Here is a 16,066-nt window from a genome sequence, read left to right as displayed (position 1 = left end):
AACCTCCTTTTTCTTAATGATTTCTTTGAGAACTGTCCATATATATATATAATAGTGCAAATAGATGTTTTTAAAATTTACAAGCCTTTATTTTTGGTTAGTCAATTTTCAATTTCCTTTTTTCTTCCTTTGTTTTTATTCTTAGAAAATTCTCCAATCTAAGATTAGATACATTATTTCTTCTAATTCATTTATGGATTTTTTTTGACACTTCAAATTGTATATAACCTTATTAGCTTTCCCCAAAAAATTACTCTTTTAATTTTCTGATATTTAGAAATGAAAAAAAAAAAAAGATATAATGACATAATAGGTCCCTCCACTCCTAGTTTAAACTGTGTTTGCAATGCCTTACTTCATAAAACTGGAAGAGAATTTTTTGAGTTCTTGCTTTATTCTTTTCTTTAAGCTTAAATATTGCATTATTAACAAAAGCTCTTTGGTGGCATGAAGAAGACCTAATAATATATGGTGATGGGAAATTTGATTTTGGATGGTGGGTACACAGTGCAATATATAGACCTTGCATCATAGAAATCTACACTTGAAACCTATATGAGCCTATTAACCAATGTCACCCCAATAAATTAAGAAAAAAAGATCTTTAAAAGAAAACTAATTCAAGAGAAATGGTCCTCAGCAGAGACCAGTATTTTGTGTCTGGCACTCAAACAAATTAGGATCTCCCCAAACTATCTTCACCAAAAGTCAGCACTTTACTCACAAATTTCCTAATTTTCCAACACAGTATTTTACTTTTAATCAAAATCACCAAGAAACATTTCTCTGGAATAGCCTTTCTGTACGTCTATAAACTGTCAGTTATTTCCCCTCGGGTGGCCGCGAAGCAGTGGAGCATTCCAGGCGAGACGTGGGATTGGGAGAGACTTAATCTGAGCTCCGGCTCTGCCCTGAGCTGTGGGGCCGGAGGCACATGATGCTTCTGTGTCAGTCCGTCTCTCACGGTAAGTGGAGAAATGAATAGCGAACCCACAGGGTGGTTTTGAGGATAAATTAGTGCAGTTAAAGCAGAGTGCCTGGCATATAATATGCCCTCAACAACATTACTAACAATAACAGCTAACACCCGTTTAATTGTTACTCTAGAACAATTCGCCACAGAAAAAAGGGAAGTGCGGCAAAGAGGAGGACCAGAACCAGGAAGCCGCAGAAGCCAAAGGGGAGATGTGACGGTACAAACACTGAGAAACAGCTGAAAACTAAATGAGCTGTGCCCTGGCTGGCGAGGTTCGGCTGAGTGTCATCCGGTGCACCAAAAGGTTGCTGTTTCTAGTCCCAGTCGGGGTTGCGGGCTTGATGCCTGGTAGGGCACATGCAGGAGGCAGCTGACTGACGTCTTGCTCTCACATGTCTCTCTCTCTCACGTCTCTCTCTCACGGCTCGCTCTCGCTCTCTCTCTCTCTCTCCCTCCCTCCCTCCCTCTCTCCCTCTCTCTCACTTTCAATCTCTCTCTCCAAAAATCAATTTTAAAAATCTTAACAAACAAAACTGGCTGTATTTATGGGTATTTTGTTTTAGTGTATGATGATGATACCTAACAAAGCCAAACATGTTTTAAAAAAGACACCATATACATTGAAGTACAGCTACACGGACCAGTGCTAAGACTACTATTAAATAAGTACAATGAAGAGCTAGCTAGTAAATGACAGCTGATATACACCAGAAATGCTGTCCTGAGTCTCCGTAGATGCTCTCTAACAGCTCTCCCACCTTTCCATGGGAATATGCTGTGAGTGGGCAGAATATTAAAGGCCATGTAGCCAATGCTGGCCTTGCCCCTGGAGCCGTGCCGCTTGACGTCAGACTGCACATACAACAGGCTGAGGAGCACGGCCCGCTAACAGTGCTGCCACACAGCATCTCAATCAGGTGAACGGTTTACAAGCCCTATCCTTCCCAACTTAAAACTGATTGTCCGACAGCTCTCCCTTCCAAAGTTAAAAATGTGCCTCTCTGCTCGGTTCTGGTTCTAAATCTTCGTTGCTGCCCTGACCAGTATGGCTCAGTGGATAGAGCGTCGGCCTGCGGACTGAAAAGTCCCAGGTTTGATTTCGGCCAAGGGCATGTACCTTGGTTGTGGGCACATCCCCAGTAGGAGGCGTGCAGGAGGCAGCTGATGGATATTTCTCTCTCATTGATGTTTCTAACTCTCTATCCCTCTCCCTCTCTGTAAAAAATCAGTAAAATATATTTTAAAAAATACATTATTTAAAAAATAAATAAATCAATCAATCTTCGTTGCTATTTATGATCTCCCATCCTTTCAAATAATTTCTTCAGAAGACTATCCTTAATTTCTTCCTTGCTACATGTGTAATACTTTCAAACGAACCACTACTACCTCAGTTATTCTCTTCTGTACACCCTCCAATATGTGCTACTCTTAAAATGTGACACCCAAAAAATGAGTGCAAACTGTACGGTTATTCACGTAAGACAAAACATATACAATTTTAGATGTTAAAAGCAATGGAAATATTGTTGCAGAGGCATAATAAAAAATAAAATTATATTTTAAATGTGCCCATCTTTACATTTAAAATGTCAGAGTATATTAGATTAAAATTTTTTCACAAAAATATCCTATGCATATTACAGTCAGTTTTGCTATTAGTTTTATCTACATGCATAGTTGTGAGAGAAGAAATCCCTATTACTTACTGTTGGCTATGCAAAATGTATTAAAAAAATCAATGAAGAATGATTCGAAGGGCAGGGCCAGAACTAAAACAAAACAAAAAGCAACAAAAATGAAAAGTAAAGGTGCTTTTAAATAGACCGTGATGCTGAATTAGGGGAGGAGGGGAGGAGAAGGAAACTCAGTGAACAAGAAACGGTTATGGAAGTGAAGTATGCCTCATTTTGTCTGAAAATTGCTTCTTTATATAAATAATTCTATGTGTTATCATATGTAGTGACATCATTAACTTGTTCAACAGGACAAAAGAATAAAAAATATAAAAAAAGACTACTGCTCCTGCAGTCCTGGAACTAAATGAATTATTTGTCCTTCTAGAGCAGCCTTGGGCAAACTACGGCCCACGGGCCGGATCCGGCTGTTCTATCCGGTCTCTTGCTCTCCCCTCCGCTCCTTTACTTTGAATTTATATTAGTTCACACAAACACTCCATCCATGCTTTTGTTCCGGCCCTCCGGTCCAGTTTAAGAACCCATTGTGGCCCTCAAGTCAAAAAGTTTGCCCACCCCTGTTCTAGAGTCTAAATCAGGGGTCCTCAAACTTTTTAAACAGGGGCCAGTTCACTGTCCCTCAGAACGTAGGAGAGCCGGACTATAGTTTTAAAAAAAAACTATGAACAAATTCCTATGCGCACTGCAGGCCCGGGACGAGTCGGCTGCTAAGCAGGACAGGCAGCGGCACCCGGCGGGCCGGATCAATGTCCTCGGCGGGCCGCATGTGGCCCGCGGGCCATAGTTTGAGGACGCCTGGTCTAAATCATAAAGAAAGATAATACCACCCCACCTGGCATGGCTCAGTGGTTGAGTGCCGACCTATAAACCAGGAGGTCACAGTTCAATTCCCCATCAGGGCACATGCCTCAGTTGCAGGCTTGATCCCAGTGTGGGAAGCACAGGAGGCGCCGATCAATGATTCTCTCTCATCATTGATGTTTCTATCTCTCTCTCCTTCTCCCTTCCTCTCTGAAATCAATAAAACAATTAAAAAAAGAAAAAAATAATACCAAATCTACCCCACAGGAGTATTTTAAAGATCAAATAAAAGAATACATAGTTAAATTATATATGGAAGAACCTCAATTATATAGTTATATATGGATGCACTAATAGCTCTATAATATTAATACTAGAAATTTAATAATTTTTAGATGTTTGGTACATGGCACACGGAAATGACCTTGAGCATCTCTGAATTCTTTAAGTTTCTTCAGCTTAATTACTATCATATAATCACTAATTTTGTAATATTTTTAGCATACCTCACATAAAAATTCAACATTTTCACTGCTGAAACACCAATTCTACCTTTGTCATTCTAAATTATTTCCTTGTGATATTAGTTTCAAGAAAAGTTTCATATAAGATGTTTGTGGTTAGAATGAAAAGATTTCTGAGAATACAGCCAATGAACATCATTATTCACATACTGAAGGTCCTGTGTTAGGGAACAAAAAGGACACCTGAAGTTAGATACCTGATCTAAATATACCCTGTAGCTAACCAAATCTTCATGTTCATTTTAGTAAATAGCAACATTGATAAATGCTGTATCTAGTAAGACAAGATACGGTTTTTTTCTGAATAAAGAACTATATTACTATAATGCTGCCGTATAAAAATGGTTCCCCAAAAATATTTTTGTGCATTAATGATCCTCTCTGAACTTATGCCATATTCCCAACTTCACCTCAATTATAAGGAATGTACACTTCACCCATGTTAATATCTGCATTTTTAAAGCTGATCTATATTGCCCTTTAAATAAAAGACAAATTATTGTTTTAAACTTAGAAATTTGAATTGATTTCAGTCCTACCTCCCAAGTCATCTAATATGAGAGGTTTAAGAAGTTTGCAATATCAAACACAATGTGTGTACCTGACACTTGGAGATCTGTGTGTGCGTCCTTTCTACTAAAGCATGAAGTTGGTCAATGTGCTTATACACTGAGTGGTCAGACTATGATGATCTCTGAACGCTTAATAATCTGGCCACTCAGTGTGTGTATATAGTAGAGGCCCAGTGCATGAATTCGTGCATGGGTGGGGTCCGGCCAGCCTGGCCAGGGGGAGGGGACATGGGTGGTTGGCTGGCCTGCCTGCTGGTCGAACTCCTGGTCGAGGGGACAATTTGCATATTAGCCTTTTATTATATAGGATATACACTGAGTGGCCAGATTATTATGCGTTCAGAGATCATCATAATCTGGCCACTCAGTGTACAACCCTAGAATGCTATGATTATATACCTAAACATGGCAAAAAATTAGCCCTTTAAATATTTTTGGTTGAGTGTAATATATGTGTGTGATTTAGTAAATAAATTTACATTACATTTACCTAAATCAATGAATGAGACATGCATGCTTAAATAGTTTCAAAGATTTGGTATTCCATAATTCATTAAAATATCAAGGAAAAGAAAATTGTAATTAGAAAAATTTGTAGTTTGCATATGAATAGTAAAATATTTCTAAAAACACTTTCATCTTTACCACATTTTTAGCTATTACCTTGGTTTATTCGGGGCAAGCTGTCGACTTGGCCGTCTAATAGACTGGTTCTGTTGTATCTTCATTGAAGTTCTAGGAGATGACCGTGCAAAGGGGTCTGGAGCTGGAGGCTTTTTAGGGATCTTTTTCACCAACCGATTTACCCACTTTTGCTGCTCTTCTGTAGAGTTTGCTAAGACCAACAGATTCTTCGCCGTTGAAATATCATAATAGACTATAAAAAAATTTGAAAAAAATTAATGTGTTTAAAATGATATGAACATAAATATTGATGGAGCAAGTAACTTACTATTTACCTTTGCAAGGTGCTATAATCTCTTCCTTTTTGTCCATGTGGTCTTTATGACATTTAATATGGCAGCGACGGCATTCCAAAGCAGGAGGAGGTTTGAACATATGCCACAATGGCTTCATACAAGCCTCACAGTTGGTTGGAAAATGATAGAGAGTAGGAATAAATTCATGTCCTTTGTGGCAAATATAATTTGACTTTTCTCCCACTGGCTCCACTGGAAATTCTTGTTCCTTCTTACTTTCTCCTTCATTGGCATACAGAATCTATAAATACCAAAAAGCACAATGAGTGATTTCTAAACATAAGCTATTTTTTAAATAGTAACAGTTCTTATAGCATCAATAAAATAAAATTAACCTAAGTTATTCAATAAGAAGAAAATGCACCTGACATTCAAACATTAGTAGGTTCTGTCTCATCAAGAGCTTATATGAGAAAAGTCATTATACAGTCACTTTGGTTAATTTCAAAAGAATCATTCCAGTTCAAATGGTGCCTCTTTTTTTCTCCATGATATCTTACTATTTCAGCAGTCTTATCAGAGCAGGCTAGCAAGAGGTAAATTTGCATGTGATGTGTGTTAGAAAGTTTTTCTGGGAGGGAGTATTCAAAATAATCACCTGAAGAGATGTGGCAATTATATGACTTGATGCTTTTATGGTTTTCAAAAATAGACAACTGGTGATATTGTAAACACAGCTATCACTGAGCAGACTTGTGTTTGGAGAGGTAAGGAAGAAGAAAGAAAAAGATGTATGATATACTCCAAATAAACATGCTAAGCACCAGAAAATAATTTCCCCATAGTACACCACACACAATGGCTTTTACACAGAAGGAGCTCAGTAACTAACTTTGGGTCTAATTTTTTTTTAAGAAATTTTATTTTTTGTTGTTGTTAATCCTCACCCGAGGATATTTTTCTATTGATTTTTAGGGAGAGTGGGAGAGGGAAAGACAGAGAGACATCCATGTGAAAGAAACACACATCGACTGGTTGCCTCCTGCGCGTGCCCTGACCAGGGCCCAGGCCGGAGTGCCACCAAGATACATGCCCTTGACTAGAATCAAACCCGGGACCCATTGGGCCACAGGCTGATGCTCTATCCACTGAGCCACACTGGCTAAGGCTGGTCTGACTAATTTTAAAATGGAAGTAGTAAAAAGAAGAATTAGGCTTCACTTTAAATCAGAAGGAAAGGGCTACTGGGTTCAAATTTTAACTTCACAAGCAACTTTTTTCACTTCCTAGAGAGCTGAATATAAATCCACCAACAGAATAAGAAAGTTTATGCTTAAAAAATGTCATAAGCAACCTTGAACAAAGAATAGCAAAGGCCAGAAACATGATATAAATACACTACAGACTTTAAAGTGTAAGCTAGAGAGAGAAATGGAGATATATACAAACAGAACAGGCATGAAAATCACCAAAGAATGAACCACCTTTAAATGGAACTAAAATTGAAAGGTAAGCTGAAGATAGCCCAAGAATAAAAAAATTCGGTATGTCACGTCACTCTTAGAATCTCTAAAGGTGAAAGGAAAAAAAACAAAAAACAAAACCAACCAACCAAAAACAAAATAAAACTATGTTTACCTGAAATATCCTGGGAATTTCTTTAGCATCTGCTCGATACACATCTGTCTGTGTAACTGGTCGGACATGAAACAGCTTGCTATGAGAGATTTTTAATAAAGAAATAAACTATTACCAAAAGATCAAATGACATTAGTTATCCTATGCTAGTCAGAAGTTAAAACTGACTACTCTGACCCATGTTAGAAGGTCAGAGAATATCTTGCTAATTCTATTGCATCAATCACTCCTTGAGATTTGGAGAAAATTTTAATGTCAGAAAATTTTCTAATTCATTTCAGAAAACAACTAGTAAAGACCCATGAAATAAAAATGTCTTAGCTAACTTATATCTCAGACGTCCATCTGCATGAAGCACATATAAGAAATGTAACCACAGGCCAGCAGCAGCTACACTATATGAGTGGATAGACATACCATGTGACTAATATATGCACTAACTTGACAAAAAATGTCATGTTACTCTCTTATACTTTAAAAAATGAAGTTCCTAAATATTGTAATAAAAACACTTACTCTATATCTAAAACCATATACGGATTAGAATGTTCTTTATCTTGTTCACTGTCATAGAAAAGAATCTTCTTACTGCTTACGATCACATACTGTTAAAAAGGGAAGAAATTAAACAATGATTAAAGTTGTTATATAATGATTAAAGTTGTATATAATTTAAATAAGCAAACTGAAAATAAACTTAAATATTTTTTTGGACTGATTCAGCTTAAGATCCAGTAACACAGGTAGCCAACCCGTTGCTATGGTTTGAATGTTTATGTTCCCCCCCCCCAGTCATATGTTAAATCCTAACTCCTAACGGGATGTATGAGGAGGAGGGGCCTCTAAAGGGTGACGAGGTCATGAGAGCGAAGTCCTCATGAATGCGATTAATGGAGTTCCAGAGAGGACCCGCCCTTCTACCACGTGAGGACACAACGGGAACTCTGCAACCTGAGAGAAGGACTTGACCAGAACCCAGACAGGCTGGCACTCTGGACTTCCAGCCTCCAGAACTGTGAGAAGTAAGTGTCTGTTTTTCATAAGCTACCAATTTGCGGTATTTTGTTATACAAGCCTCAAGGAAGTAAGACACCTCAAAGACGAACATAACATCAATAATCATAGTAACAGAGGAAAATAAGTAAACGGGTCTTTCTGTCATATCCAGAGTTGTTTTCCCACCAAAAAAGCAAGAGCACCAAAACCTGTTTTATTACTAACAACATCTTAATGATCAGTTACTTTCTATAAAGATATACGAAACCTGCCATTCCAAATCAGACAGTACAAAAAGCTTCATGTGTCTGCATGTTCTAGTTATATCACTTATATGTTCTTTATACCTGCCCAAGTGAAATGGCTGTATGTAGCTAAAGCAACCAAAAGCAAAGCAAAGAACCACAATGGGAAGTACTAATTACCTTTCTAACCCATCCAAACTTCTTAGTGTTGTTTCTCACAGGTAATGAAAGCCATCCCTCTAGTCTTGATTCTATAAATAAACATATAAGGATAAATATAACAATTCTAAGAAAATGAGAAATTTAACAAAATTTTAATATAAAAGTCACAAAACAAATCAATTCTGTCCTTCAGAATTTACCACTGCTCATTATCTAGGATATAATAACAATGCGGGATCAGTATAAGCAAGTTATGCAATGCAAAACAAAATCCAGGTTATATCTCATTGGAAATATATATCCTATATTTATAAAGTCAAATGCCCTGCTGATTAAATTCATGCATTTGCACAGTTCAGCAGAAAAGTTGAAAAGAAGAGAAGCAGCTCTTTATTCTCACTAATACACCTGTATTAGATAGAACCCTTTGTTTTTCCTTTGGAAGGAGGCCTAATTATAGATATACTGCACATTTTCTTCAAAGAGAAAACATTTTAAGGGAGTAATTGCATGTTCAGATAAAATTATGTAAATTACAGATTAAAATTAATGCGTAGCAATATAACCACATGATTTCTAAATTCCAAAACATCAAAATCAATAAAATTCTAGTAAAGACTGAATCCTTAGAATTTGTTCTACAGGCGTTTGATCAGCATCTTTCAATAAAATAATTAAGTGAAATAAGCATTTTTGGATATTACTCTATTAATAAAAGTAGCTATCACTTGTTCAACATCTACTACATGTCTGAATCCGTGCTAGATGCTTTACCTAAACTTTCTTAACTCTTACCGCCCCACAGAGAGGTCACAGGGACAAGTCTCTGACTACAGCGCCTATATACTCTCTGACATCAACACCCTTCCAAACTGTCAGAACAGAGAGAAATGCTGTTATTAAAAGAGCCCACGTGCTCAACTGTCTGGACATGGTCCTATGCCAGCTTAAGGGACTAAATCAGATGACATCTAACACTATGCATAAGACTGAAATAATTTTATTGCTAAGCTCTAAAACAACTTCAACATGATCACTTATGATTTATATTATATACTGATATATATACCTGGGAAATGTGACAATGTAAATAACTATAGTTATTTTACTTTGAATTCAATTAATAAGAGACTAAATTTTACCTTACATTCAACTGCTCATCCATTAATTTCTTGTGGCATTTACATTACATGTTTTTGTACCCAGACTAACTTTGTGTTAAACATAATTTCATGTATTTTCTATCCTGTTTCTTCATTTAAACGATAAGAGCAAGGATCGGGTCAAATTGTCCTATACTCTCTTTTAAGGCCTAGCATAATGTTGCCTAGGCAAGCACTCAGTGAAAACCCGAACGCGTTCTCTGAGACAGTCTGCATGCTTTTTCTGTACTGTCACTCTTGATATGAAGCCTCAGGAAGTTTCTTCTTGGTTGGAAATGGCTGAAACAGGCAGTGAAACCACATGCCCTTAAATGATACGAAGTGCTGTCTCATTTCTTGTAAGCTGACTAAGTCTATCAATTGTCACAGCAATGCCAAGTGCAAATACCCCCAAAACAAACTCTTTGTCCATGCAGGAGTCTCTTTTTAACTAAGACTAGAGCAATTTGTTAGAGTTAGTGAATATTAGTTAATGTTACAAAAGTTTTTCACAAGGACTAAAATGAAGGGTAGTCAGAAAAACCTCAAAGGTGAAAGATTTTCAGGATATCACCTGTATCATTAGGTTCCGATGAAATAGGTAAGTAAGGCAAAGATTCTTCTTCTGAGTCAGAACCAGAGTCAAGAAGCATATGAGAACTGGAAGGCTTAGTAGCAATATTGAGAGAGGTAGAGGAACGTTGGTAGGTGAATGACATGGATTCCATAGTGTGTGACTGAGTGATATGAACTAAACACCCAACATAAAGAAAGTAAGAATGCAGAAAAGAGTTAAGAGAAAATAAAATGAAAGCTTAAAAAGAGAGCTACCTATAATATATAGTGAGCTAATTCAAATAACTAAATATGTGAAATTTTCTTTTGCATTTTTTAATGAAAAATTTTGTCAGAGATCACTAAGTAAAATAAGTTAAAATTGTCATTTGAATCCCTACTCCAAGGAGTAGGTTTCTGCCTTAAAGAAATGACACTTTTCCTCAAGAACAAAGTCAGTCACGGGTTTAAATAATCATCAGATTTATACTTAAGACAAAAGGCTTTTACTAAAATAAAGACAGGGCTGAAAACAAGTTTGTTGTACCTGGAAACCCGTCATCTGCCTCAGCATCCCCTGGTCCACTGCCTGTACTGGAACTGTCCATGCCCATATGTAGTGCCTGGAGCTGTGACCGGAGCTGCTCAATGTCACTGTCTTTACTGTCCAGTGTCATCTGCAGTTCAATGCGAATCTGGCTCTCTTCAGCTATTTGCTATGAGGAATTAAATTGTATTAAATTAACTGGATGCCTTATATCTCATAATTTTGCTTCTTAGTCCAGTAATTATTAATAGAAATGTTCTATAATCAATAAAATATATATAGACATGAAAATAATTCTACTTCTTAAAAGTCTTTAAACTAGAATTCAAAAAGTATTCTTACAGCCTGCATTTCATTCAGTTCTTTCTGATACTTGATCATCTGCTGGGTCAATTTTTCACGTTCAGATTTAAGCTCCATATGCAGCTTTCTATTCTCCTTCTCTTTTCTCCGCACATCTGTGTCACTACCACGCTTGATAGGTTCTTTTCGATTCATGATCTCAGCCAACTTATTCACAGCCTTAAAAACATAAAAATAAAGTATACAAACAAAAAAATACATTATGTTGGTGGCTTCTTGGTAACTCACCAATAGCAAGTTATATGGCCGCTAATCATCTCCTTCCCTATACACGGGGCCACAAAGAAACACCTTACATATCAGGAAACACACCTCCTTTCATTACTCATTATCCTTCCCCAACCTCTAGTCTACTAGTTTTTCACTCATGTTTTCAGAGAACTGTGATTTAAAATGCTTATAGGTCTGATCTGATGTCACTTTCTTCCACTTGGAGTTTGTAGTTTTAAGAGACTTTTACTAGGTACATCTTCTTTTATCTGGAAGAGAATTCTGCAGTTGTATTCCATTAATAAAATACATGTCCAACCACAGAGCAAAACATGTGGGACTCAAAAGTATTGCTGCTGTCTTACACAACCATGAGAGTTGACAGAAGGATGGTCAATATCACAGGTACCTTTTTTCAGACTGACCCTTTTTTAGGCTGTCAGCAAATGGTCATTCTCTAAAGTTTCTTAAAAAGCAGAAAAAACTTATCAGATTATAATAAAAAATTGGGAAGGAATGTGATTCTATATGGAAAAATTAACAAAAACGTTAATAAATATTGAACTGAACAATGTTAATCAAATCTAACTTCTATTACCTTGGCAAAAGTCAGATAACTGGGACTGTTCATAATACTGATACATTCACTGACAGCTATGGCCGATTTGTAATGCCAGAAGTCAAGTAGAAAAGACAGAAACTAAAAAAATTTCAAAATCCTACTTAGAGTTTATTATACGTACTTGAGTTTTGAGTGTTCTCTCTGTTAATAACTGCTTCTCAAATTGTGCTTTAATAGCTGCTGCACTTATCTCTTCATCTTTCAACCTTGACAGTTCTGAAACACAGAAAAATGTCACCATTATATCGATAACTAAGCCACCATTAGGTATAGTTAAAATTAACACTGACCACCATTAGGTATAGTTAAAATTAACAGTCTTTGTTAATACATACGTTCTTGAGCATCTTTCAATTTGTTATTTAATTCTTCTTTCTCATTTGCAAGATTGGCAACATCACTAGTTAATGTCCTATTAGTTTCTTCAAGCTAAGGAATTAAAGTAGAATAAATATCATATCCCAATTTGCAAATTTAAGTTATCAAGCAAGAATTCAAAATAAAAATATCCTAGAATGTTACTAAAACTCCTGTTTTTTTAAGTACATCTCCCTCTACACTTTCTGTCTTTGTGCTACCTTACCAAACTTCACTTTTGAAGAAAATTTAAACCATAATATACTTCATCTGCACCCCAGGAAGCCAAAAAAATGCCCTCTTCTTATATATCCTCAGCAGTATTTTTGAGAAAAAAATTTAATAAACTAAAAAAAAGCGCAAATACTGTAACAAAGCTCTGCATTGCACCGTGCAGAATAAACAAAAGTTAAAACTGCAGTCTTTCTTTCAGAACATTATTTTAAAATAGAACATAAAATTTACTGAAGAAGTTGATGTCCTTTTGTATTCTCTCCGAATCCTATTCTTCCTTCCTAAAGGAGTTTTTACTGTGAACTTCGTGTTCATCCTTCATTCACGGCTGTATACTTCTATTACATACATAGGAAACTATAGTGGATTTTTATATGATTTTAAATTGTCCATAAATAGCACCATGCTGTATTTATCTTTCTGTAACTAATTTCACTCGATATTATATTTAGTTGTTGATATAGAGACCTAATTAACTCATTTTAACTGATATAGTTCCATATTCTACCACATTTCATCCATTCATTCATTCATTCCTCTATTGATAAGACATTTGAATTTTTGCTATTACAAATATATTTTCTGCTATGAGTATTGTGCCTGAATTCCTCTAGCATATTTATCTTAATGTTGACTTTCTTTGGAGAACATTTAAAATTTACTGGAAATTGCCATACTATTTACAATACTATTTATTCTATGCCATACTAAATCTACACTCCCCATAGCAGTAAATACAAATGCCATTTTCCAGACATCCTTCAAACATTTAAAATTAGTCAAGGTACTTAATTTCTGCCAGTGTGATGGGTGGAAACAATACTAGAAGCAGATAGCTAAGTGGATCGAAAATCTTGTAGCCAGCATGTACAATTTTTCATTTGGATCTATGTTACTTTTTCTAGACCTTGTAAGGAAGATTTATGATACAGTGATTTAATTATAATAAAAAATGAACCAAGAATTTTACTTACAGATGCAATTGTAGCATCTTTTTCACTGAGTTCCTGTTTATGCCTAGCCATCATCTCTTTGATCTCTAGCTCTTTCATGATTTTCTCTTTTTCCAAATCAGAATACTGTTCTTCAGCAATTGAACGAGCCAGCTGCTCAGAATCTGCTTTGGTCAAGGTGATCTCCAGTTGAGCAGCCAAGGAGTCCCTACATTTTAGAGACACAGCATCTTCAATTTTCACTCTGAAGTCAAAGTTTACGTCTCATTCACTTCATCAACCATTTTTATTTGGAGTATAGCGGGCCCTCTTCTAGGCGCAGGGCATGTGGTTCTGAACAAAAGAGGCAGGACCCTGTCCTTACCTTTCATCCTGTAACTCCTGTTTCTTCTGCTGCAGCTCTTTACAAAGTTTGGTCTTGTCTTCACACTCTTCTTTAAGTTCCCTAACCTGTGTTTTATAGAGTGTCTAAACAGCAAAACATGACAGACATAGATCATCACCACCATCAAGAATAGTTCTACCTTCAAAAATCTATCCAGACAAAAACCTGATATATACAAGTATATTAATAACACTGAGTAATGCTGAGCCCCTAATTTTCGTATAATCAACCAATTAACCAATAAAGTTTAGCTAATAATTTAGAAGTGTGATTTTCAATAGAATATCATACTGAGATTTTTCTCATTAAATGACATAGGCTGATAGGGATAAAGAGGCAAAAAAATATTACTAATTTACACAAGAAATTTTGTTGGCTTAAATCAATGAAACAGAGGTGACATATACTATTTCATATTTTAAAACTGAGCTCAAAAAAGTACAAATGTTAAAATGACAATTTTATTTCTTTCACAGTCTTCCTCTAAAAGCAAAGCTTTTAATCAACTTCATAAGGTATAGGCATGTGCTTAGAACTATTTTTCTAACAATGATAATACAAACTATTCTAAAGGCAAGAATAATTCTGGCTCTGCAGCAAAAATATTTTTAATTCACTAATTTTTTAATGAATGTGCCTGGAACTTACTGAAAAATACTGTTCTGCTTCAAGCTGATCTTGGAGCTCTTTCATTTGCCCATCTGCATCTTGACGTTCTCTGTGGTAACATTAAGTCAAATGTTTAAATAAGTTATACACATATTAAGCCAGTGACTCTTCAAATGTGTTCTGGGGAAACCCTGGAAGTCCCTGAGATCCTTTCAGACAATCCACGAAGTCATATCATTTTCATAACACTAATAAATAAGCATCATTGTGTTTGTTTTGTTAATCCTCACCCAAGCATATTTTTCCACTGACTCTTTTTTTAGAGTGAAAGGGAGGGGCAGAGAGAGAAACATTGATGTGAGATAGGCACATGGATTATCTCCCACATGGGCCCAACCAGGGCTGCAACCGAGCTACATGCCCTTGACTGGAACTGAACCCAGGACCCTTCAGTTCGAGGGCCAAAGCTCTATCCACTGAGCCAAACCAACTAGGGCTCATTGGTGTTTTTTTAACTCTCATTCTCTCACTAGTTGTATATGGACTTTTCTTGAGGATAAAAGACATAGCATGATGTCACATTCCAACAGCTAATGAAATGTATGCTTTTATGTTTTAAAATGGTTTTAATTTCTAAGACAAAAAAAATATCATTAGATGTAACTCACATAAACAAACATTCTTTGGCCCTCAATAATTTTTAGGAGTATAAAGGGGTCCTGAGACCAAATAGTGCTATATTAAACCAGTAACACAAAATTACATATTTTCATACATGCACTGTTAATCAGGCACTGATGTCAACCAAGTTTTAGAATTAAAAGAGCACCCCCAACTGGTTATGTTATGTAAGTGAAGAAGTGACTGGGAGAGGCCTAAGCAGACATTAGGAGTGCAGGGGTTTATAGCTAAATGTGATGGTAAAAGCAAAGATTTGTGAACACTTTACAAAAACCCAGTAAGTTCTACACTTATTTGTGTACTTTTTCTGTTTGTATGTTAATTTTCAATAAAGAAATAAAGTTAAATAAAAATTAAATTAAAAGCAAGCCTAATTCTAGGCTTATTAAAAAACTAAAAATTATAGTTTTTCAAAGATGTATCTTAATATGTTTTCTAGCTTCTAATAAATAGGGCATTTAAATTTTTAAAGCTCTTTATTTAGAGTATATCCTTAGAAAGAGCTTTAAAAATTTATATGGTATTTGCTTAACAGTGCAACATTTCCAAGTCCTAGGTACTAAGGGACCAACAAAAAATACATGGGGAGTAAGCTTGTATTGAGGGACAGCCCAAGAAGAACCCTAAGAGCATGGGGTGAAAACCCCAGAGGTTCTCTTCGCTCCAATACCACTGCTCTGTGTCACTGTATCGTAATGCGGTGGTAGCAGTAAAACACTGTTGGGGAAGCAAATATAATCTTGAAGAACAACAGTGGCACTCAACACATCACTTATACAACAAAAAGAAACAACATGGTCAAGAAAATAAAATGGTCCAAAGAAATCCTCAGATAAACCAAAATTAAGGTAATTTACATGTAGATAGTTGTGCTTAT

The 16,066-nt window shown here is 36.0% G+C and overlaps 1 protein-coding gene across 1 annotated transcript in view; it reads right to left on the bottom strand.

Annotated features, from left to right (window-relative positions):
- ROCK2 (Rho associated coiled-coil containing protein kinase 2) overlaps nt 1–16,066 on the bottom strand; it is an 85,153-nt gene that overhangs the window by 4,761 nt on the left and 64,326 nt on the right. Inside the window, exons 21-32 of the mRNA XM_080685266.1 lie at nt 14,548–14,617; nt 13,879–13,982; nt 13,536–13,722; nt 12,306–12,399; nt 12,092–12,186; nt 11,118–11,297; nt 10,776–10,944; nt 8,550–8,620; nt 7,645–7,733; nt 7,129–7,207; nt 5,530–5,791; nt 5,234–5,447 (exon numbers count right to left, since the gene is read on the bottom strand). Coding sequence (XP_080541392.1) covers nt 5,234–5,447; nt 5,530–5,791; nt 7,129–7,207; nt 7,645–7,733; nt 8,550–8,620; nt 10,776–10,944; nt 11,118–11,297; nt 12,092–12,186; nt 12,306–12,399; nt 13,536–13,722; nt 13,879–13,982; nt 14,548–14,617 — 1,614 coding nt within the window. The remainder of the gene's footprint in view (nt 1–5,233; nt 5,448–5,529; nt 5,792–7,128; nt 7,208–7,644; nt 7,734–8,549; nt 8,621–10,775; nt 10,945–11,117; nt 11,298–12,091; nt 12,187–12,305; nt 12,400–13,535; nt 13,723–13,878; nt 13,983–14,547; nt 14,618–16,066) is intronic.

This window comes from Plecotus auritus, assembly GCF_963455305.1.
Source record: "Plecotus auritus genome assembly, chromosome: 8".
In the NCBI taxonomy this organism is placed as follows: Eukaryota; Metazoa; Chordata; class Mammalia; order Chiroptera; family Vespertilionidae; genus Plecotus; species Plecotus auritus.
Note: the sequence above shows the minus strand (reverse complement) of the source record. Positions and strands in the feature narration are given on the sequence as shown.